At 41.6% G+C, this 25,190-nt stretch overlaps 1 protein-coding gene across 12 annotated transcripts in view; it reads left to right on the plus strand.

The window, feature by feature from the left end:
- The window catches only part of LOC138755765 (focal adhesion kinase 1), a 457,595-nt gene that overhangs the window by 273,332 nt on the left and 159,073 nt on the right, over positions 1-25,190 (plus strand). For all 12 annotated transcript variants that reach the window (XM_069922333.1, XM_069922329.1, XM_069922332.1 and 9 more), the window contains one exon: positions 10,930-11,037. In XM_069922333.1, the coding sequence (XP_069778434.1) occupies positions 10,930-11,037 (108 nt within the window). The remainder of the gene's footprint in view (positions 1-10,929; positions 11,038-25,190) is intronic.

Below are 25,190 nucleotides of genomic sequence, written 5' to 3' on the forward strand. Positions count from 1 at the left end.
TGGATAAACTAGAAAGGCTGGATAAACTGGATAGGCTGGATAAACTAGAAAGGCTGGATAAACTGGATAGGCTGGATAAACTGGATAGGCTGGATAAACTGGATAGGCTGGATAAACTGGATAGGCTGGATAAACTGGATAGGCTGGATAAACGGGATAGGCTGGATAAACGGGATAGGCTGGATAAACGGGATAGGCTGGATAAACGGGATAGGCTGGATAAACTGGATAGGCTGGATAAACTAGAAAGGCTGGATAAATTGGATAGGCTGGATAAACTAGAAAGGCTGGATAAACTGGATAGGCTGGATAAACTAGAAAGGCTGGATAGGCTGGATAAACTAGAAAGGCTGGATAAACTAGAAAGACTGGATAAACTGGATAGGCTGGATAAACTAGAAAGACTGGATACACTGGATAGGCTGGATAAACTAGAAAGGCTGGATAAACTAGAAAGGCTGGATAAACTGGATAGGCTGGATAAACGGGATAGGCTGGATAAACGGGATAGGCTGGATAAACGGGATAGGCTGGATAAACGGGATAGGCTGGATAAACGGGATAGGCTGGATAAACGGGATAGGCTGGATTAACGGGATAGGCTGGATAAACTAGAAAGGCTGGATAAACTAGAAAGGCTGGATAAACTGGATAGGCTGGATAAACTGGATAGGCTGGATAAACTAGAAAGGCTGGATAAACTAGAAAGGCTGGATAGGCTGGATAAACTAGAAAGGCTGGATAGGCTGGATAAACTAGAAAGGCTGGATAAACTGGATAGGCTGGATAAACTGGATAGGCTGGATAAACTGGATAGGCTGGATAAACTGGATAGGCTGGATAAACTGGATAGGCTGGATAAACGGGATAGGCTGGATAAACGGGATAGGCTGGATAAACAGGATAGGCTGGATAAACTAGAAAGGCTGGATAAACTGGATAGGCTGGATAAACTAGAAAGGCTGGATAAACTGGATAGGCTGGATAAACTAGAAAGGCTGGATAGGCTGGATAAACTAGAAAGGCTGGATAAACTAGAAAGGCTGGATAAACTGGATAGGCTGGATAAACTAGAAAGGCTGGATAAACTAGAAAGTCTGGATAAATGGGATAGGCTGGATAAACTAGAAAGGCTGGATAAACTAGAAAGGCTGGATAAACTAGAAAGGCTGGATAAACTGGATAGGCTGGATAAACTAGAAAGACTGGATAAACTGGATAGGCTGGATAAACTAGAAAGGCTGGATAAACTAGAAAGACTGGATAGGCTGGATAAACTAGAAAGACTGGATAAACTAGAAAGGCTGGATAAACTAGAAAGTCTGGATAAATGGGATAGGCTGGATAAACTAGAAAGGCTGGATAAACTAGAAAGGCTGGATAAACTAGAAAGGCTGGATAAACTGGATAGGCTGGATAAACTAGAAAGACTGGATAAACTGGATAGGCTGGATAAACTAGAAAGGCTGGATAAACTAGAAAGGCTGGATAAACTGGATAGGCTGGATAAACTGGATAGGCTGGATAAACTAGAAAGGCTGGATAAACTGGATAGGCTGGATAAACTAGAAAGGCTGGATAAACTGGATAGGCTGGATAAACTGGATAGGCTGGATAAACTAGAAAGGCTGGATAAACTAGAAAGGCTGGATAAACTGGATAGGCTGGATAAACTGGATAGGCTGGATAAACTGGATAGGCTGGATAAACTAGAAAGGCTGGATAAACTAGAAAGTTTGGATAAATGGGATAGGCTGGATAAACTAGAAAGGCTGGATAAACTAGAAAGGCTGGATAAACTGGATAGGCTGGATAAACTAGAAAGACTGGATAAACTGGATAGGCTGGATAAACTAGAAAGGCTGGATAGGCTGGATAAACTAGAAAGGCTGGATAAACTGGATAGGCTGGATAAACTGGATAGGCTGGATAAACTAGAAAGGCTGGATAAACTAGAAAGGCTGGATAAACTAGAAAGACTGGATAAACTGGATAGGCTGGATAAACTAGAAAGACTGGATAAACTGGATAGGCTGGATAAACTAGAAAGGCTGGATAAACTAGAAAGGCTGGATAAACTAGAAAGGCTGGATAAACTAGAAAGGCTGGATAAACTAGAAAGGCTGGATAAACTAGAAAGGCTGGATAAACTGGATAGGCTGGATAAACTAGAAAGGCTGGATAAACTAGAAAGGCTGGATAAACTGGATAGGCTGGATAAACTGGATAGGCTGGATAAACTGGATAGGCTGGATAAACTGGATAGGTTGGATAAACTGGATAGGTTGGATAAACTGGATAGGCTGGATAAACTGGATAGGCTGGATAAACTGGATAGGCTGGATAAACTGGATAGGCTGGATAAACTGGATAGGCTGGATAGGCTGGATAAACTGGATAGGCTGGATAAACTGGATAGGCTGGATAGGCTGGATAAACTAGAAAGACTGGATAGGCTGGATAAACTGGAAAGGCTGGATAAACTGGAAAGGCTGGATAAACTGGAAAGGCTGGATAAACTGGAAAGGCTGGATAAACTGGAAAGGCTGGATAAACTGGAAAGGCTGGATAAACTGGATAGGCTGGATAAACTGGAAAGGCTGGATAAACTGGAAAGGCTGGATAAACTGGATAGGCTGGATAAACTAGAAAGGCTGGATAAACTGGATAGGCTGGATAAACTAGAAAGGCTGGATAAACTGGATAGGCTGGATAAACTAGAAAGGCTGGATAAACTGGATAGGCTGGATAAACTGGATAGGCTGGATAAACTGGAAAGGCTGGATAGGCTGGATAAACTAGAAAGGCTGGATAAACTGGATAGGCTGGATAAACTAGAAAGGCTGGATAAACTGGATAGGCTGGATAAACTGGAAAGGCTGGATAAACTGGAAAGGCTGGATAAACTGGATAGGCTGGATAAACTAGAAAGGCTGGATAAACTGGATAGGCTGGATAAACTAGAAAGGCTGGATAAACTGGATAGGCTGGATAAACTAGAAAGGCTGGATAAACTGGATAGGCTGGATAAACTAGAAAGGCTGGATAAACTGGATAGGCTGGATAAACTAGATAGGCTGGATAAACTAGAAAGGCTGGATAAACTGGATAGGCTGGATAAACTAGAAAGGCTGGATTAACTAGAAAGGCTGGATAAACTGGATAGGCTGGATAAACTAGAAAGGCTGGATAGGCTGGATAAACTAGAAAGGCTGGATAAACTGGATAGGCTGGATAAACTAGAAAGGCTGGATAGGCTGGATAAACTAGAAAGGCTGGATAAACTGGATAGGCTGGATAAACTAGAAAGGCTGGATAAACTGGATAGGCTGGATAAACTAGAAAGGCTGGATAAACTGGATAGGCTGGATAAACTAGAAAGGCTGGATAAACTAGAAAGGCTGGATAAACTGGATAGGCTGGATAAACTGGATAGGCTGGATAAACTAGAAAGGCTGGATAGGCTGGATAAACTGGATAGGCTGGATAAACTAGAAAGGCTGGATAGGCTGGATAAACTAGAAAGGCTGGATAAACTGGATAGGCTGGATAAACTAGAAAGGCTGGATAAACTAGAAAGGCTGGATAAACTGGATAGGCTGGATAAACTAGAAAGGCTGGATAAACTGGATAGGCTGGATAGGCTGGATAAACTGGATAGGCTGGATAAACTGGATAGGCTGGATAAACTGGATAGGCTGGATAAACGGGATAGGCTGGATAAACGGGATAGGCTGGATAAACGGGATAGGCTGGATAAACGGGATAGGCTGGATAAACGGGATAGGCTGGATAAACTAGAAAGGCTGGATAAACTAGAAAGGCTGGATAAACGGGATAGGCTGGATAAACTAGAAAGGCTGGATAAACTGGATAGGCTGGATAAACTAGAAAGGCTGGATAAACTAGAAAGGCTGGATAAACTAGAAAGGCTGGATAAACTAGAAAGGCTGGATAAACTAGAAAGGCTGGATAAACTGGATAGGCTGGATAAACTAGAAAGGCTGGATAAACTAGAAAGGCTGGATAAACTAGAAAGGCTGGATAAACTGGATAGGCTGGATAAACTGGATAGGCTGGATAAACTGGATAGGCTGGATAAACTGGATAGGCTGGATAAACTGGATAGGCTGGATAAACTGGATAGGCTGGATAAACTGGATAGGCTGGATAAACTGGATAGGCTGGATAAACTGGATAGGCTGGATAAACTGGATAGGCTGGATAAACTGGATAGGCTGGATAAACTGGATAGGCTGGATAAACTGGATAGGCTGGATAAACTAGAAAGGCTGGATAGGCTGGATAAACTAGAAAGGCTGGATAGGCTGGATAAACTAGAAAGACTGGATAGGCTGGATAAACTGGAAAGGCTGGATAAACTGGATAGGCTGGATAAACTGGAAAGGCTGGATAAACTGGAAAGGCTGGATAAACTGGATAGGCTGGATAAACTGGAAAGGCTGGATAAACTAGAAAGGCTGGATAAACTGGATAGGCTGGATAAACTAGAAAGGCTGGATAAACTGGATAGGCTGGATAAACTAGAAAGGCTGGATAAACTGGATAGGCTGGATAAACTAGAAAGGCTGGATAAACTGGATAGGCTGGATAAACTGGATAGGCTGGATAAACTGGAAAGGCTGGATAGGCTGGATAAACTAGAAAGGCTGGATAAACTGGATAGGCTGGATAAACTAGAAAGGCTGGATAAACTGGATAGGCTGGATAAACTAGAAAGGCTGGATAAACTAGAAAGGCTGGATAAACTGGATAGGCTGGATAAACTGGATAGGCTGGATAAACTGGATAGGCTGGATAAACTGGATAGGCTGGATAAACTGGATAGGCTGGATAAACTAGAAAGGCTGGATAAACTGGATAGGCTGGATAAACTAGAAAGGCTGGATAAACTGGATAGGCTGGATAAACTAGAAAGGCTGGATAAACTGGATAGGCTGGATAAACTAGATAGGCTGGATAAACTAGAAAGGCTGGATAAACTGGATAGGCTGGATAAACTAGAAAGGCTGGATTAACTAGAAAGGCTGGATAAACTGGATAGGCTGGATAAACTAGAAAGGCTAGATAGGCTGGATAAACTAGAAAGGCTGGATAAACTGGATAGGCTGGATAAACTAGAAAGGCTGGATAGGCTGGATAAACTAGAAAGGCTGGATAAACTGGATAGGCTGGATAAACTAGAAAGGCTGGATAAACTAGAAAGGCTGGATAAACTAGAAAGGCTGGATAAACTGGATAGGCTGGATAAACTGGATAGGCTGGATAAACTAGAAAGGCTGGATAGGCTGGATAAACTGGATAGGCTGGATAAACTAGAAAGGCTGGATAAACTGGATAGGCTGGATAAACTAGAAAGGCTGGATAAACTAGAAAGGCTGGATAAACTGGATAGGCTGGATAAACTAGAAAGGCTGGATAAACTGGATAGGCTGGATAAACTGGATAGGCTGGATAAACTGGATAGGCTGGATAAACTGGATAGGCTGGATAAACTGGATAGGCTGGATAAACGGGATAGGCTGGATAAACGGGATAGGCTGGATAAACGGGATAGGCTGGATAAACGGGATAGGCTGGATAAACGGGATAGGCTGGATAAACGGGATAGGCTGGATAAACGGGATAGGCTGGATAAACGGGATAGGCTGGATAAACTAGAAAGGCTGGATAAACTGGATAGGCTGGATAAACTAGAAAGGCTGGATAAACTGGATAGGCTGGATAAACTAGAAAGGCTGGATAGGCTGGATAAACTAGAAAGGCTGGATAAACTAGAAAGACTGGATAAACTGGATAGGCTGGATAAACTAGAAAGACTGGATACACTGGATAGGCTGGATAAACTAGAAAGGCTGGATAAACTAGAAAGGCTGGATAAACTGGATAGGCTGGATAAACGGGATAGGCTGGATAAACGGGATAGGCTGGATAAACGGGATAGGCTGGATAAACGGGATAGGCTGGATAAACGGGATAGGCTGGATAAACGGGATAGGCTGGATAAACGGGATAGGCTGGATAAACGGGATAGGCTGGATTAACGGGATAGGCTGGATAAACGGGATAGGCTGGATAAACTAGAAAGGCTGGATAAACTAGAAAGGCTGGATAAACTGGATAGGCTGGATAAACTGGATAGGCTGGATAAACTAGAAAGGCTGGATAAACTAGAAAGGCTGGATAGGCTGGATAAACTAGAAAGGCTGGATAGGCTGGATAAACTAGAAAGGCTGGATAAACTGGATAGGCTGGATAAACTGGATAGGCTGGATAAACTGGATAGGCTGGATAAACTGGATAGGCTGGATAAACGGGATAGGCTGGATAAACGGGATAGGCTGGATAAACGGGATAGGCTGGATAAACAGCATAGGCTGGATAAACTAGAAAGGCTGGATAAACTGGATAGGCTGGATAAACTAGAAAGGCTGGATAAACTGGATAGGCTGGATAAACTAGAAAGGCTGGATAGGCTGGATAAACTAGAAAGGCTGGATAAACTAGAAAGGCTGGATAAACTGGATAGTCTGGATAAACTAGAAAGGCTGGATAAACTAGAAAGTCTGGATAAATGGGATAGGCTGGATAAACTAGAAAGGCTGGATAAACTAGAAAGGCTGGATAAACTAGAAAGGCTGGATAAACTGGATAGGCTGGATAAACTAGAAAGACTGGATAAACTGGATAGGCTGGATAAACTAGAAAGGCTGGATAAACTAGAAAGACTGGATAGGCTGAATAAAGTAGAAAGACTGGATAAACTAGAAAGGCTGGATAAACTAGAAAGTCTGGATAAATGGGATAGGCTGGATAAACTAGAAAGGCTGGATAAACTAGAAAGGCTGGATAAACTAGAAAGGCTGGATAAACTGGATAGGCTGGATAAACTAGAAAGACTGGATAAACTGGATAGGCTGTATAAACTAGAAAGGCTGGATAAACTAGAAAGGCTGGATAAACTGGATAGGCTGGATAAACTAGAAAGGCTGGATAAACTGGATAGGCTGGATAAACTAGAAAGGCTGGATAAACTGGATAGGCTGGATAAACTGGATAGGCTGGATAAACTAGAAAGGCTGGATAAACTAGAAAGGCTGGATAAACTGGATAGGCTGGATAAACTGGATAGGCTGGATAAACTAGAAAGGCTGGATAAACTAGAAAGTTTGGATAAATGGGATAGGCTGGATAAACTAGAAAGGCTGGATAAACTAGAAAGGCTGTATAAACTGGATAGGCTGGATAAACTAGAAAGACTGGATAAACTGGATAGGCTGGATAAACTAGAAAGGCTGGATAAACTGGATAGGCTGGATAAACTAGAAAGGCTGGATAAACTGGATAGGCTGGATAAACTGGATAGGCTGGATAAACTAGAAAGGCTGGATAAACTAGAAAGACTGGATAAACTGGATAGGCTGGATAAACTAGAAAGACTGGATAAACTGGATAGGCTGGATAAACTAGAAAGGCTGGATAAACTAGAAAGACTGGATAAACTGGATAGGCTGGATAAACTAGAAAGGCTGGATAAACTAGAAAGGCTGGATAAACTGGATAGGCTGGATAGGCTGGATAAACTGGAAAAGCTGGATAAACTAGAAAGGCTGGATAAACTAGAAAGGCTGGATAGGCTGGGACTTTTTCTTCAGCAAAGTAGGCTAAAGGGGGACCTTCTAGAGTTCACAAAATTATGAAAGATATGGAGGAGGTGTATGGTCTTTTTCCAAGGCAGGGAAATATAACATTCGAGCACATACATTTAATTTGAGAGACCCAAGATTTAATGGGGAGGAGAAGGGCAAGATTTTTGACACGAAGCATGGTGGGTGAATGTAATATTCTGCTTGAGGTGGTGACAGTGCGAGGTGCAGTTGCACAAATACAGAATCAGAATTTATTGTCATAAACATGTCACAAAATTTGTTGTTTTGTGGTACCATTACAGGTGCAAACATTGCTATAAATTACATTTTTTTAAATAAATGAATTCCTGCAAAATAAGAGAAAAGGAGAGATAGTGTCTGTGGTTCATTGTCCACTCAGAAATCGGATGGCAGGGGAGAAAAAGCTGTTTTTATACCATTGGGTATTCATCTTCAGGCTCTTGTACTTGCTTCCATTTGGTAGCAATGAGAAGACGGTGTGGTCTGGGTGGTGAGAGTCGATGATAGAGGCTGCTTTCTTGGAGACCCTGCCTATTGTTGATGTTGTTTCCCCCCCCCTCCCCCATACACCCCACAGATGGTACATGCATGTAAAAGCTTCTGAGGGAGATGGAGCAAATGCATACAAATAAGATTAGGATAGATCAGCATTGTGGTCAGCATGGATGAGTTGGGCTGAAGGATCTCCTACTGTGCTGTATAACTCTGTGAATCTCTCAGCTTCAGTCATTGATCTGGAGGACCACGAAGTTACTTGTATATACAGAATGTATGTTTGACTACTTGGAGTCTAAATCATCATCAATTCATTCTGTGAATGCGATAACAAGAATTCACACATGTAAACCCAAGGATATCCACCATCCTGCCCCAACTGCACAATAGGGTCCCTCTGCAAAGAAGGTTCATGACAAGATTGGAGAATATAAACAAATTCCAATATCTTTGGGAGACATTGTCAATGAAGTTAGATCCTAATGAAATTCACCATCAGCTTCATTGACTGTTTTGGCACTGTTTCAGGAAGGAGGTGATGAGATGATTGCAAAAGATGCTAGTTATATTGCAGAGGATTGTGAGAACCTTTTTGGTTGTTCAGGAAGTGGGGTGAGGAATGAGATTAATTGGAGGAAATTGGCTAGAGTTGGTTGAAAAATGGTTTAACATCGTTCGGCTCCCCTCAGGGCCATCTTTGCTACTCACTTCAAGCACTCTTGTAACGAGTCCACTTTCTCATCCCTCTTTTGACGTTAAAAAAAAAATTTCTTCTGAACTTGCAAAAGTATGATTTTGGCTTTGAGACATACTGGTGTCATCATAAGTGTTTCACAAAAACTGGATTTTCTTTTCATAATTATGAAGGAAACAAAACGTCAAAGACCCTGTTGTTGAAAGAAGTTAGGTTTTCTCATTCATTTTAATATTTCTCTGATATTAACCTTGGAATTTCCAATTCTCACTTTGTCAGCTCCACCAACTTCACATTTATTGTCACATGAACCAAAATCATTTTGCAAGCAATCCAGCTAGTTATACAAAGCCTAGTAACTAAGTCACAGTACACAAATTCTGAGTTAGAGAAAAATCAGATGGTATGGAAGAAAGGCAACATAGTTTACTATTGTGAGGTTAATTCAGGAGTCTGATGACAGCCGGAAGAAAAGTATCCTTGAATCTGGTGATGCATGACCTCGCACTCTTAAATCTTCATCCTGATGGGAAGGGGCTAAAGGAAGTGTGACTGGGGTGGGATGTTTCTGCTTTGTATAGATGGAGTCACTGGAAGGAAGATGAGGTGTTACAGCTTGAACTGTGTTCGCTGACATAATTTCAAAGGTTACATTGACATTTTATATCAATGAAAATTTCATCACATGTTTGCTCATCCCTAATTATCCTTGAGGAGGTGGTGAGCTGCTTCCTTTAATCACTGCTGGGTAGGGAGTTCTTCACAGATGTAGTGTTCCCATGCACCTGTTGCCTTTGTCTTTCTTGGTGATGGAAGTTGTGCATTTGGGAGGTGCTGTTGAATGAGCCTAGGCAAGGAAATTCAATGGAATTTTATAGCTCTTATTGTGGAGGAATGCACGTTTAAGGTAGTGCCAGTGGAAGCAGCCCAACATTATGCTGGACAAAGACTGCTTGATTGACATCCTTCCACCACCTAATGGAATCAGGAAAAGTTGTCCAGTTAATGCCTTCCAGTTGGAGGGTGCCCAGTGAGTAGCCTCCTAAGGAGCAAGCGCCATTGAAACACTGTGAATGAAACCTTCTGCCACTTTGCAGAAGATTAAGAGTAGACTGCACTGAATTGGATTTTTGTGAAGAGGATATATCACATAGGAGGAGCTGAGACTTGAGAGAGATCAGTCATGATAATATTGAGTCGTGAGACGGGCTTGTGGGGCTGGATTTGTATCTCATTTACTGTCACATTTTCATCAGTTATTTCAATTGGTTATGGATGAGTAAAATGCCATTTCACTTGATGTTTGGCTATTGGTGGGTCTGTCCTGCCCAAAGGCTTGTGAAGGAGGGGTAGGGCTACGATTTTGTGATTATGATGGATGTGGGTCTGTCACTTGGCTCGTCTATGACACAATTTCCCAAAAATTTATCATGAGGTCTTTGCAAAGTCATCTGAGCCGAGAGTTGTTCATTTTTGATTTCCATGCCTAGATCAATGCTTGGTTGTCCATCCAGTTTTATTCTTGTCTGTTGAAACCTATATGTTTTTTCACAACAATCCTACAGTTTATTTTCATGGTTATTTCTTTAAATTCCAGATGAACAATTGAATTTAAATTCCATTGCTGCCAGAGTGAGATTTAAACTCTGGTTTGGCAAAGTCTTTGCATTGCTCGTTCAGTATCTTAACTGCTGCAAATCAATATATACTAGAGACCCCTTTGTTCTTTTTGGGCACTCCAGCTTTTTAGATATTCTCAATTTCACAATAATCCTCTTTTAGTTCATTGACTAAAAAGCAGAAGCCATTGTCAATTTTTTGTCCGTGATGGTAATGTTGGTCAAATAGCCATCAGGGCACATATATTGAAATATATTATAATAGCCAATCTGTTTGTTTAATCTCTACTGAGAATTATTTACATCCAGATCTGTGCACAGCATTGTTTAGTTATCTTTCTACCAGCAATATGTCTTTTAATTACTTTCAAATAAGTCCAGCCTCTTATTGTTTTTCTTGCTAACTAAAAAGTAAAATCTTGTTTTACAGCCGACTCACCTAGCTAATTTCAACCAAGTCCAAACGATTCAGTACTCGAACAGTGACGATAAAGACAGAAAAGGAACTTTGCAGTTAAAAATAGCTGGAGCTTCAGAGGTAAGGTCAAGTGCCAATCTGAGTAATCACCAAATTTTCTGAACTTGTTTTGATCCTATATAATTTCAAAACATTTTGAACCATGTCTATTGACGAGAGAGAAGAGGAGACAAAAAGCCCCTCTGCAGCGTCCACCCACCAAGTCCTAATGCCAATGACTCTGTTGAGGCTTTAAGCAGCCTGTTATAGGAGCTGGTGGTGTTTTTATTTAAAATACAGGAACTCTGGGGTCTGTGGCTAAGATGGTGCCACCTGTGCTGGCAGAGGCCTCGAAGGGTTGCAGAATCCAGGTGAGCAGCACGCCAGCACAGGGCACCAGAAATGGGGAGAAACACCCATTGTTGAGAAGGGGAAATATAAGAGACAACCCTTCAGGATGGTGACCATGGCAGCGAACCAGTGAGGGGCTCAGTGGCTGAAGGACCTGCACAGGCAGTAGGCTGCTGTAGATTGACTAATGGGAACCAGTTGGTATTTGAGAAAGTGCTGAGGGAAAGAATGACTCCTGAAGGGCATCAGGCGTGAAGGCTTCCTGATTGTATCGGTGGTTTGGATCTGGAGCTCGGGTTTCCAGAAGATAGAACAGGGGTCTGTGTAGCTGCAGAGGCTGTGGGAGCACTGGAGGCAAATCCATGGATACTCTGTGACTCTGAAGGGGCTCTCTTTCTCTTAATATAATGCGCGCTGTTGAACACTAATAGTGACAATAAAGGATTTTGTGTAATAGATTTACTGTTTTATTACCTGACGATAAAAGAATGTTGAGTTCTCGAAAATAATTAACATTTTGGCTTGCATGAAATTTGTATTGAATTTCCATTTGTGCGAGGTTGGATCAATGCCCCTGGGCAATGAAAAGCAATTAAAAAAATTTTAAACTCACATCAGGCAACATCTGCAGAAAGAGAAACCATTAACATTTCAGAACAAAGATTCTTTTATCAGAACTGAGGAAATGAAAAGAAAAGCATGGTTAGTGTAGTGGTTAGCACATCACTATTGGAACACCAGCATCCTTACTGTCTGTAAGGAGTTTATATATTTTCCCGTATCTGTATGGGTTTCATCTGGGTGCTCCGGTCACCTCCCATATTCCAAAGGCATATGGGTTAGTACAGTGCTCTCCATAATGTTTGGGACAAAGACACTATTTTCCTTTATTTGCTTCTGTGTTCCACAGTTTTAAATTTGTAATCAAACAATTCATGTGCAATTAAAGTGCACATTTGATATTTTATTCAAGGTTATTTGTATACATTTTTGTTTGATCATGTAGAAATTATAGCACTTTAAGATATAGTCCCCACATTTCAGGTCACCATAATGTTTGAGACATTTAGCTTCACAGGTATTTGTGAATACTCAGGTATATTTAATTGCTTCATTTGTGCAGGTATAAGAGAGCTAGACTTGCTTCTAAGCTTTTGATCATATTTGGAGTCTGCAGTTGCCATTTTTTTAACATGAGGACCGGAGTTATGCCCAATGAAAGACAAAGAAGCCGGTATGAGACTGAAAAACAAGAATGAAACAGTAAAAGACATTGGCCAAACCTTAGGATTACCAACATCAATTGTTTGGAACATCATTAAGAGAACTCAGTAATTACAAAGGAACTGGAATTCCAAGGACGACCTCCACTGTTGATGACAGAAGAATTCTCATCATAATGAAGAAAAATCCCCAAACACTGTCTTAACAGATCAGAAACATCTTCAGGAGATAGGAGTGGAGATGAGAATGACTACTGTTGCAGAAGACTTCATGTACAGAGGCTACACTGCAAGACACAACAGAAAGGATGGCCAGAGTACAGTTTGTCAATAAGTACTTAAAAGAACCTGCAGAATTCTGGAAAAAGATCTTGTGGACAGATGAGACCAAGATTAACCTGTAACAGAGTGATGGCAAGGAAAGGGTGGAGGGGTAAAAGGAACTGCTCAAGATCCAAAGCATACCACCTTTGCCATGGTTTGCATCTTGCATTGTAGCCTCTGTATTTCTGTACATGGAGTCTTCTGCGGACACTTTTTCTTTGGCTTGGCTTCGCAAATGAAGATTTATGGAGGGGGTAAATGTCCACGTCAGCTGCAGGCTCGTTTGTGGCTGACAAGTCCGATGCGGGACAGGCAGACACGGTTGCAACGGTTGGAGGGGAAAATTGGTTGGTTGGGGTTGGGGGTTGGGTGTTGGGTTTTTCCTCCTTTGTCTTTTGTCAGTGAGGTGGGCTCTGCGGTCTTCTTCAAAGGAGGTTGCTGCCCGCCGAACCGTGAGGCGCCACGGTTTGAGGCGATATCAGCCCACTGGCGGTGGTCAATGTGGCAGGCACCAAGAGCTTTCTTTAGGCAGTCCTTGTACCTCTTCTTTAGTGCACCTCTGTCACGGTGGCCAGTGGAGAGCTCGCCATATCACACGATCTTGGGAAGGCGATGGTCCTCCATTCTGGAGACGTGATCCACCCAGCGCAGCTGGATCCTGCCTCCTGAAGAGTGTTTCTGATCTGTTGGACATGTGTTTGGGGATTTTTATTGATGATAAGAATAATTTTGTCATCAGCAGTGGAGGTCTTACTTTGAGTACACGTCCCTTTGTGATTATTGAGCTCACCAGTATGCTCTTTCTTCATAATGATGTCCAAAACGTTGATTTTGATAATCCTTAGGTTTAGCCGATGTCTCTTACTGTTTTATTCTTTTTTTAAAGCCTCAGAATGGCTTCTTAGACTTTTATTGGCACGACTCTGGTTCTCATGTTGAAAAATGGCAACTACAGACTCCAAAGATGATCAAAAGCTTAGAAGCAAGCCTAGCTCTTTTATACCTGCACCAATGAAGCAATTAAGTATACTCACAAGCAGCTATGAAACCAAATGTCCCAAACATTATGGTGCTCTGAAATGAGGGGACTCTGTAAGAAAAGTCTTGTAATTTCTACGTCGTCAAACCAAAATGTACACAAATAACCTGAATACAATCTGGAATGTGGACTTTAATTGCATGTGAATTGTTTGATTACAAATTTAAAACTCTGGAGCACATGGTCAAAAAAAGGAAACTAGTCTCCTTGTCTAAACACTATGGAGGGCCCTGTAGGTTAATTGGTCACATGGATGTAATTGGGTGGTGCGGGCTCATGGGCCAGAATGGCCTTTTTCTGTGCTGTATTTCAAAGGAGGCAGCAGCCTCCTTTGAAGAAGACCGCAGAGCCCACCTCACTGACAAAAGGCAAAGGAGGAAAAACCCAACACCCAACCCCAACCAACCAATTTTCCCTTGCAACCGCTGCAATCGTGTCTGCCTGTCCCGCATCGGACTGGTCAGCCACAAACGAGCCTGCAGCTGACGTGGACTTTTTACCCCCTCCATAAATCTTCGCCCGCGAAGCCAAGCCAAAGAAGAATTTCTAAATTTAAAAAAAATTAAATTAGTGTAGCCGACTGCTACAAAGAAACACACACTCACAGTGTGGGAGGTTAAGCTCTGAGATTTATTGAGGCTGGAAAGGCCCCTTTTATACAGTTGGAGTTCCCGCCGTTTGTTTGATTGGCTGACATCAGCCGCATGAATAACAAGAGCTGGCGGGAACATTCTTGTATGTGAATACCCTTCTTCCCCAGCTGTTATTGATCTGTTAGCTGGGCAGCTTGGCCAGTGCCATTTTAAGGCCTCTGGTCTTGTACTGCTCCAGTTTTCAACTGCGCCGGTTCGCTGTGTTAAAGGACGTGTTACAGTGTGTTATGCTGCTGTTCACTACTCCATGCGATGTGCCGGCTTGATCTCCACAGTGGCGGGCTGCCACATTCGTTTTAAATTACAGGAGTCCACAAATGATGAAGATTGAACCACTAAAAATATTATTATGCCTTCAGATGCTTACAACTCCTGTTAGCTCTACTTTCTCCTTTCGTAGCACATCAAATAAAATTCTGGAAAAGCAACCCAAAATGCTACTTAAGGTACCAAAATTTAAATAAAATTTCAAATCCTAAAATATCTGTTTCATGATGTTTTACTCTTGATTTTTATTCACTGTGGCACTGGTTTATGATTTTTTTTGTCAATTCTCTGTATTTAACATAGAAACATAGAAAATAGATACAGGAGCAGGCAATTTGGCCCTTCAATCCTACACGGCCATTCATTTTGATCATGGCTGATCATCTACTCAGTACCCAGTACCTGCCTTCTCCCCATACCCCCTAATCTCCTTAGCCACAAGGGACAAATCTAACCCCCCTCCCTTAAATATAGATAAGGAACTGGCTTCAACCACTTCCTCTGGCAAAGAATTCCACAGATTCACCACTTTCTGAGAGAAAATTGTTTTTCTCGTCTCAATCCTAAAAGATTGCCCCTTATTTGTGAACTGTGACCCCTGGTTCTGGTTTTACCCAACGTCGGGAACAACCTTTCTGCATCTAGCCTATCTAATCCCTTAAGAATTTTATGTTTCTTAAGGTCCCCCCCTCAATCTTCTAAATTCTAGAGAGTGTAAGCCTTCACGTCCTTTTATACCTTGGTGGTTTGGCATGTTCTGACCCAGTGCCTGACCTGCATTCGGAGGCAGTGCCACATGAACATATCAGAGATAAGCCAAATGGTTGCCCAGATGGAGGGGTGGGCTAAACTGTGCAGGATGTAAAAAAAAAAAAAAAATGCAGTGCTTCCAAGCGGCCGGGACAATGGGCTGAGGCTGACATGTGAATACATCGCAAAGGACTGTTGGATCCCCTGGTCCAATGGGGATTTCCTACAGGCGAAGTATCCTGGTGCTGAACTTTGGCTAGTGCCACGTAGTCCACCCCCAGACATAGGGAATGCACTGCTTGCACAGATGTGCGTGACAGCATGTTAGCAATCATATTGTTCTTCCCAGAGTTGTGTCTTATCATGGTGGTAAACTCCAAGACATAGGACTGACACTTTGGCAAAGGTTAGGGGCTTGTGGTCAGTGAAGACAGTGAACTCCCTTTCTTCAAGGAAATGCCAAAAGTGCCAAATGGCCAGGTACAGGGCTAGCAGCTCCCTGTTGAAGGCACTGCATTTGACCTCTGGGGGTCATAGGTGCTGGCTGAAGAAAGCCAGAGGCTTCCTTTGGCTGACAATGAGCTATTCCAGGATGCCATCCACCAACATACGGAGGCATCCATCTTGAGGGTGGTCAGTACATCCAGCTGGGGGTGGACCAGGAGTGTGGGATTCGCCAGATTGTCCTTGGTATTCTCAAATGCCATTGCCATCTCTTGCATCCACGCGATCTCCTTGATCTTGCCAGACATGAGACCAAACAGGGTTACGTGATACGGGCTGCTGAAGGTAAAAAGCAGCAGTAAAAGATCACCATCCCCACAAACTCTTGTAGACCATTAACCGTGTTGGGTCTGGTGAACTGGCAGATGGCTTCCACCTTTGCCGGCAATGGGTCAGTGCCATGGCAATTAATGCAGTGCCCTAAGAAGTCAATGGTGGACAGCCCGAATTAGCACTTTGCCAGGTTTATCGCGAGACCGGAATCTTGCATGTGGTGGTAGAGCAGACGCAGGTGTTGTAGGTGTTCCTGGCGGCGGAAGTGGCTGGCGATGAGTATGTTGTCCAAGAAAACGAACATGAACTCCATGTCTCGCCCCACTGCATCCATCAATCATTGGAATGTTTGTGCTGTGTATTTCAGACAAAACGGCAGTCTGAGAAACTCGAAGAGTCCAAGCGGTATAATCAGAGCCATCTTTGCCACGTTGTTATGGTGCAGCAGGATTTGGTGATGCCTGTGTACTAGGTCTATCTTTGAGAAGATATGAGGTTAGCAGTTAAATCCTGTATATGGAGCACAGAGTAGAGGTGGTGGCGTCATTCAGCCTTTCGTAATCACTGCACTGTCTACATCCTCCTGCTGACTTAGGCACCATGTGGAGCAGGAAGGCCCACGGGCTGTCAGATCTGCGCACAATCCCCATCTCCTCCATTTTCCGAAACTCCTCTTTTGCTTGGGCATGGAGTGGAGGTCCCTGCGTGAGGTTGTGGCGTGACACGCTATGTTTGGGTGTTGCCGAGGAGAACTATGGCATAATGATGTCTAGAAACTCCACAAGAACTCTTGTAAATTTGTTCCCGGCATACATTACGGAGTTCAGGTGCAGGGCAGGTGGCTTGTTCTCCCCCAGGGAGAATGTCTGAAATTTCCTGGTATCTACTAACCATCGCCCCTTCCCATCGCCCCTTCAAGTCAACCAGCTGAGGAAATCCGCCCAAGCAATGATTGGGACACTGCAGCCAGCGTAAGTGTCCAAGTGAACTTGTTGCTTCCAAACTACAGGGGTACAGTTTGAGTATTGTACGTGTAGAAGCACTGTTGTTTACCGTTGTCAGCACTGGCCCTGCCTTTCTTTTCCACATATTGTAGCCTGAAGGAGAGAGACACTGATTTCGGCTCTGGTGTCCACCAGAATCTTATGCTTGGAGTGCTTGTCCCAGACATAGAGTAGGCTGTTATGGTGCTTAGCTACCATAGGCATTAGCAATGGCCAGCCATGGTGTTTCCCTTCAACGCGGCTGGAGGTCAGCAACAGAGCGCACCAGAACCCCACCATTGGTGATAGAAATGCCAAGAATCTGCGTTGGTGTCATCTTTGTATAAGGGTGTGTATGGCCTCACTGCTGGGGTGCGTGGAGCCTGGTGTGACACTGCACTAATCTCAAAGGGGCATCCACCCTGTTGCTTCGCATGCCACAGGATGTCTGATGGGCAGCCACCCTGTGGGGGTCGCTGAAATCCTGGTCAGCTAGCATGAGGCGGATGTCTTAAGGAATCTGCTGTAGAAATTTTTTTCAAAGTGCAGGCGGGGCTTATGGCCATCTGCCAGCACCAAAATGTCACTCATTAAAGCTGACAGTGCACGGTTACTTAGGTCATCTTGTGCAGGAGCCACATAGCTCGTTCGCGGTGGGATAGACCGAACATCCAGAGGAGGATGGCTTTAAGTGCATCGTACTTGTCATTAGCCAGTGGCTAACGCAGGAGATTGATCACACGACCTGCCATTTCCTGGTCGAGGGTGCTCACCACATAATAATACTTGGTGCCATCTGCAACTATCTACCTGATTTGGAACTGTTCTAATGTATATATATTTGGGAGAAAAATTGGTAAAATTAGAGTAGGTTCCATACATACACATATTTTAAAACAGATCTTATTTGAAATACTGAAGAATTCATATTCAGTAAACTTTACAGAAACTATGGAGAATGCTATGCACATTTCACAAGTAGGTGCTAATTGAAATGATGACATAAAATGAATAGACCATTGTCTTGGACTGGAGACCCTTTGGCTGTTTGCAAGGATCTACAAATTGCTCACAGAAAGATCACCCCTGGGTTCTTGTTTACCTAAAACAACAGATGGGAGCAAAAGAGTAACTCCTAATGTTTGCTGGAGAAGGTCAGGGGTTTTGCAAGTGAGAGAGTCACATGGGCTTTCTGGCAGTTGGTATCTCAGATGGAGAGAGAGAGACTGAACAGTCACAGCTGAAGCAAGCAGGAAAAGCACGTTGGAACTGAAACAGAAAGTTCCAGAGCGGCGGATGGCTGGAAGTGCTATCTATCTGATGTTTCTCTTGGAATAAAAGCAACAGAAATGAACTCTGTGGTAGCCTGAAAGAAATAGGTTATCATCTGGAGAACCCTGATGGGGCAAGTTTCATCAGCAGGACATTGAGGTGACTAATGGTTGTACCTCAGTTGTGGAAATCCTGGATCCTCTACAAACCCTGTAAGAATCTTCCTGAGTGATAAACATTTACCTTTCGAGCACCAAAGCCTGGTGAACTTTATACATGTTAAATTCTGTGCACAATATAAGAATTGCCTGCAACCAGAGAACTTGGAAGAATGAGAAGTGAGATTGAACTGTGAACCAAAGAACTTTTCTTAAATTTACACACACATTACATACTCGTGTGCTTAGTATTAGAAGGGGGTTAATTTGGGTTAGTTAAGTTAATTGTGATAAGTTCCATGCAAAGATTAGTGTATACAGAGCCGTTGTCATACCCACACTCCTGTTCGGCTCCGAATCATGGGTCCTCTATCGGCATCACCTACGGCTCCAGGAACGCTTCCACCAGCGTTGTGTCTGCGCCATCCTCAACATTCATTGGAGCGACTTCATCACCAACATCAAAGTACTCGAGATGGCAGAGGCTGACAGCATCGAATCCACACTGCTGAAGATCCAACTGCGCTGGGTAGGTCACGTCTCCAGAATGGAGGACCATCGCCTTCCCAAGATCGTGTTATATGGCGAGCTCTCCACTGGCCACCGAGACAGAGGTGCACCAAAGAAGAGGTACAAGGACTGCCTAAAGAAATCTTTTGGTGCCTGCCACATTGGCCACCATCAGTGGGCTGATATCGCCTCAAACCGCACATCATGGCACCTCACAGTTTGGCGGGCAGCAACCTCCTTTGAAGAAGACCGCAGAGCCCACCTCACTGACAAAAGGCAAAGGAGGAAAAACCCAACACCCAACCCCAATCCACCAATTTTCCCTTGCAACCGCTGCAACCGTGCCTGCCTGTCCCGCATCGGACTTGTCCAGTCACCAAGGAGCCTGCAGCAGACGTGGACATGCCCCTCCATAAATCTTCGTCTGCGAAGCCAAGCCAAAGAATGCATTCCAAAATGCACTCATTCTCGAACAAAGCAGACCTAACAATTCTAAGAGTTTTTTTAAATATATAAAGAATAAAAGAGAGACACATGTTGACATAGGACCAATAGAAAACGATAATGGATTATAAAGAAATGGCAGAAGAATTAAATCAATATTTTACATCAATATTCACTGTGGAAGACATTAATAATATCCCTGACAGACAGAAGCTTCAGGGAATAGAGTTGGATACAGTTAAAATAGTGCTAGGTAAATTGAATGGATTAAAGATAGATAAATCTCATGGACCAGACGTTGTACATCCACAGGTTTTGAAAGAGGTGGCTTTGGAGATCGTGGATCCATTTGTGACATTCTTCCAGAAATCAATAGTCTCCAGGGGATTAGAAGGTTGAAAATGTGGTTCCACTGTACAAGAAAGGTGGGAAACAAGAGAAAAGGAAACTATTGGTGGTTGGGAAGATATTAGAGTCAATCCTCAAAGATGAAGTTATGAAATACCTGGAAATGCATGTCAGGATAGGTCCTAGTCAGCATGATTTTTTAAAGGGTAGATCCTGCCTGACCAACCTATTAGAGATTTTTGAAGAAATCTCAGGTGGATGTAATATATTTGGATTTTCAAAAGGGTTTTGATAAGGTGCCGCATATTAGGCTGCGAAATGAGATGAGGGCCTATAGAATTACAGGGGTGCTATTGGACTGGATAGAAAATTGGCTGATAGGCAGAAAGCAAAAGGGTTGAAATTAAGGGATCCCGTTCAGGATGGCTGCCTGTGTTCTGCAAGGGTCGGTCCTGGGGCCGCTGCTGTTTACAATATATATTAACAATTTGGATTGTGGAATGAATGGTTTTGTGGCCAAATTTGCGGATGACACTAAGATAGGTGGCGGAGCAGGAAGTGTTGAAGAAACCATAAAATTGAAGAGGGATATGGACAATTTGAGAGACTGGGCAAAAATATGGCAGATGAACCACATTTGCAACCTTCTAATCCCCTGGAATCATGCCCGAGACTATTGATTTCTGGAAGAATATCATGAATGGATCCACAATCTCCAAAGCCACCTCTTTCAAAACCTGTGGGTGTACCTCATCTGGTCCATGAGATTTATCTATCTTTAATGTTGATAAGTGTTCAGTTCTATATTTCGGCAGTGGAAATAAACAGGCAGAGAACCATCTGGATGGGGAGAAAATTCAATCCTTGGAGGTGCACAGAGACCTGGGCGTCCTTATGCAGAGTAATCTAAAAGTTAACGCCCAGGTGGGATTGGTAATGAGGAAGGCAAATTCTGTGCTAGCATTCATTTCAAGAGGAATAGTGTATAAGAGTGGAGACGTGTTAATGAGACTCTATGGGGAACTGGTGAGACCCCATTTGGAGCACTGTGTACAATTTTTGACCCCCTATCTTAGAAAGAATGTGATGTTGTTGGAGAGGGTGCAGAGGAGATCTATAAGGATGATTCCTGAAATGCATGGGCTAGAGTATGAGGAGTGTTTGGCAGCTCTTGTCTTGTATTCTTTGGAGTATAGGAGAATGAGGGGGGAATCTCATAGAGACCTTTCAAATATTGAAAGGTTTTGACAGAGTGAATGCCAATAAGATGTTTCCTTTGACTGGTGAATCGAAGATAAGGGGTCATAATCTTAAAATTAGAAGTTATCCAATTAAAACAGAGGAGGAAGAACTTTTTTAGTCAGAGGGTTGTGGATCTGGGGGGTCGTGGCAAGATGACGTAGAGGACAGACGTGCGGTCCTAATCCCCAGCCAGTTTTTTTAAACACCTGTTTTTAAACTTTAATTGAAGTATATAAATATTTTATTTTTACTTCTAAGTACATTATTTGGCTATAATGTGGTCGGGGTGCCATTGTAGGGTGTACAGACCCGCAGCCACACAGGAAAAGGCCTGACAACAGTGGAACAAGAACTACTTATAATGGCCAGTTCACAGGAACAATTGGAAGAGGAGTTTGTAGAAGGTAGACCTCAAGATGTGGCACTGGAATCTGGATTGAACTTTATTTTTACTGTTCTTGAAAGGATTGCCTTTCATATGGATAATATATCTCAACAAATGACCCCAGTGACAACTACAATGTTTAATATGTCTGAAGATATATCTACACTTAAGAGAGATGTTAATAAATGCCTTACTTCAGTGGATGTAGTACAAGAAATTTTTTTTTTAATTGAGACAGCTTTTTCTGAATGTAAGGAGCAAGTTGTGCGTAATAAGGATAAAATAGAGAAAGTGGAAGATTCGTTTGTGAATTGGGGAATCCAGAAGAGAGATTTATTGAAAAAGATTGACTCACTGGAAAATCAAAGCCGGAGAAATAATGTAAAAATTGTGGGCCTTCCAGAAGATATTGAGGGAGTAGATCCAGTAAAATTTTTAAAGGACTGGATCCCCGAGATGTTGGGTAAAGAGTTCTTTCCTGGTGGTTTAGTATTGGAGAGGGCACATAGAGCGCTAAGGAAGAAACCATTACCGGGACAACCACCACGAGCAGTTTTAATTCGGTACTTGAATTATCAAGATAGAGAAATGATTTTTCGGTTGGTGGTACAGAATGCAAGACAAAGTCAAACTCCAATGGTGATTCAGAACAATTGAGTTTTCTTTTATGCAGATTTGAGTCAAGAAATTATTAGATGTCGACGGGAGTTTAATTTGGCTAAAGATGTGTTCTGGCGGAAAGGATATAAATTTGCTTTTCGATACCCTGCTGGTTTTTTATGGCAATTATCAATCTTAGTTTTTTGAGAATGATCATGATACATTGATTTTTGCTAATTCATTACCGGATCTACGTAGTCAGGGAAGAGCCTCGCTGTTGTCGCCTAAAAGAAGGGCCAATGGAAATGGAAACAGACAGAATGGAAAGAATGGGAAAAATGGGAAAGATGGAAAGAAAGAGGTTTCGACACACAGTCTTATTGACGTTGCAGATCTAAACCAGTCATTTGGACTGGAGTCGTTGGGCTGAATATTTTTATGACATTGAATTGTATTATATATATTGTATTTCTGGCTGGGGGGAGGTGGATGGCACTTAAATCTTTGATATTCATCTGCCACTGGTGGGGTTTACCACATTCAGTTTTTTAAGGCGTTACTACCTTTGGGTGTTTTTTTTTCTTTTTTTTGGGGAATTAGTTATATTCCTTTTTATATTTTTTTTAAACTTTATTTAAGATTTTATAACATGAATAACATATAGGATTACATTTTAAAAAATTAAGAATAAAATAATAAAATTACAATACAATATCAGTAATCTAAATAAACTATACCCTCCCCAATAATTATTACACATTAATAACCCAACACAAATTAGTCCAACCCCCCCTTTCCCCCCCAAAAATAAAGAGTGAAGAATTAATAAAGTTAATAATATATGTGAGAAAAAAAAACCCACTTACAAAAAAAACATAACCGATTAAAATACTTACAAAAAGAAAAGTAATTAATACTAAGATATCAGACTTAAAAAACATATTTAAATCAAACTTAAATGCATATATTTAACAAACGGAGTTAAGATGAAACATATATTTAACTCAAACTTAATATAAAAAATTTAAGTTAGTAACATTATCTATCAAAAATTCTTAAACAATAATCAATTCTTAAAAAAAAATTATAGCATGAAAAAAGATGGAAAAAAAAACTTTCTCTATAGAGATAAACCTTCACCAAATATCAACTAACTTCACATCTATCATCATATTAGTCACATAAACCACCATCTTAAAACAAAATTCAAACCTCATTAAGCATTGTACTATTCAATTTTAGTACTCTTCCACCATTTTTCCCTTTTACTCTTGAATAGTTATCCAATAAAAGCTCCAATACCACATTTAAATATCCCCAATCATTACATTAAAATTCAGATATCCAAATAATAAAAACACATCTACAACGAAATCTATATCTTCAACAAATGGAGCATAAACCACAAACAAAATTCAAGCCTCATTAAGAATTGTACAATTCAATTTATAACTTTCACCATTATTCCCTTCGTTCTATAACTAAAATAGCAAAATAATATACACTAGAATTACCACTCCTTTCACCTTAAAGTTAAAGAAAAAATATTTTTAAAAACTTATCCATCCCATTCACATTTAAATTTCCGATATTCCTTATCTACTGAATAAACTTTACAAAAAAAACCACGTCAATTTTTAGTTTTTTAAACAATCAAATACTTTCTTATGCTTTTTTTTATATTTAATCAAAAAATAACCCCTTCACTCTTTAATAATACAAAAAAAAGGAAAAAAAAAACGGTTAGGAGGTTAAAAATACCCCCTCCCGTCTAAACCGCGCAATGCGGTAACTCTCAAAAAAAAATGGGTGTGAGATAACTCACACGTAGCAGATGACTTTCAGGAAATAGTGCCTATCCAGTTCTCTCCCCCAACTCTCACTTCATCTTAAACTAACATCATCATTATTTAATATCCCCTTTTTTTAAAAAAAAACATTAGAAAAAAAAAGAACAACTCTTCTTTTAATCAGCTCCAACTGCCGAGTCACCATTACAACCATTCCTTCTTGGAGCACGGCTATTTTCTTCCATCTCTTGTCTCCTTAGAGATCGCGGCGCACTATGTCTCTGTTGAAACTGAGTAATTGGCAGCTCTTGAGCAAATGCTATAGCTTCCTTTGGAGAATCAAAGAACTTTGGTTGGTAACCATCTTGAAAAACCTTCAAAACAGCTGGATATCTAAAGGTTGCCTTGTAACCTTTCTTCCACAACAACTCTTTAGCAGGATTGAATTCCCGTCGTTGGAACATAATTTCTTGACTCAAATCCGCATAGAAGAAAACTCGATTATTTTGAATCATCAAGGGTGATTTTCTCTGTTGTGCATTTCTAATAGCCACTCGTAAAATTATTTCTCTGTTGTAATAATTCAAGCAACGAACCAAAACAGGTCTTGGACTTTGACCTATAATAGGTCTTCTACGCAAGGCTCTGTGAGCACGTTCCAGTATTATACCTTCCGGGAAATGTTCTTGACCCAGCACCTGCGGAATCCATTCAGTAAAAAATTTTCTTGGGTCTGGTCCCTCCATACCTTCCGGTAAACCAATAATCTTTATATTGTTCCGTCTGGATTGGTTTTCCAAATAATCAATCTTTTTCACCAAATTTTTATTTTGAGTTTGTAAGTCTTCGACCATTTTGGTCACATCAAAAACTTGATCCCGTATTTCGTCTATATCTTCTTCACACGAATTAAATTTATCTCTCACTTCAACCTTAAAAGCTCCAAACTCAGCCATCTGTTGAGAATGTATTTTCACCAAAGTATTAAACCTAGTACCAAGTTCAGTCATAATCTTGGATAATCCCTGCATTGTATAAGATAGTTTAGATTCAAGATTCACAAAAATCTTTTCAATTGGAAGAGATTTTGGCTCGACAGATTCCTGCTTCTTCTCCAA

The sequence above is a fragment of the Narcine bancroftii genome, chromosome 2 (assembly GCF_036971445.1).
Source record: "Narcine bancroftii isolate sNarBan1 chromosome 2, sNarBan1.hap1, whole genome shotgun sequence".
In the NCBI taxonomy this organism is placed as follows: domain Eukaryota; kingdom Metazoa; phylum Chordata; class Chondrichthyes; order Torpediniformes; family Narcinidae; genus Narcine; species Narcine bancroftii.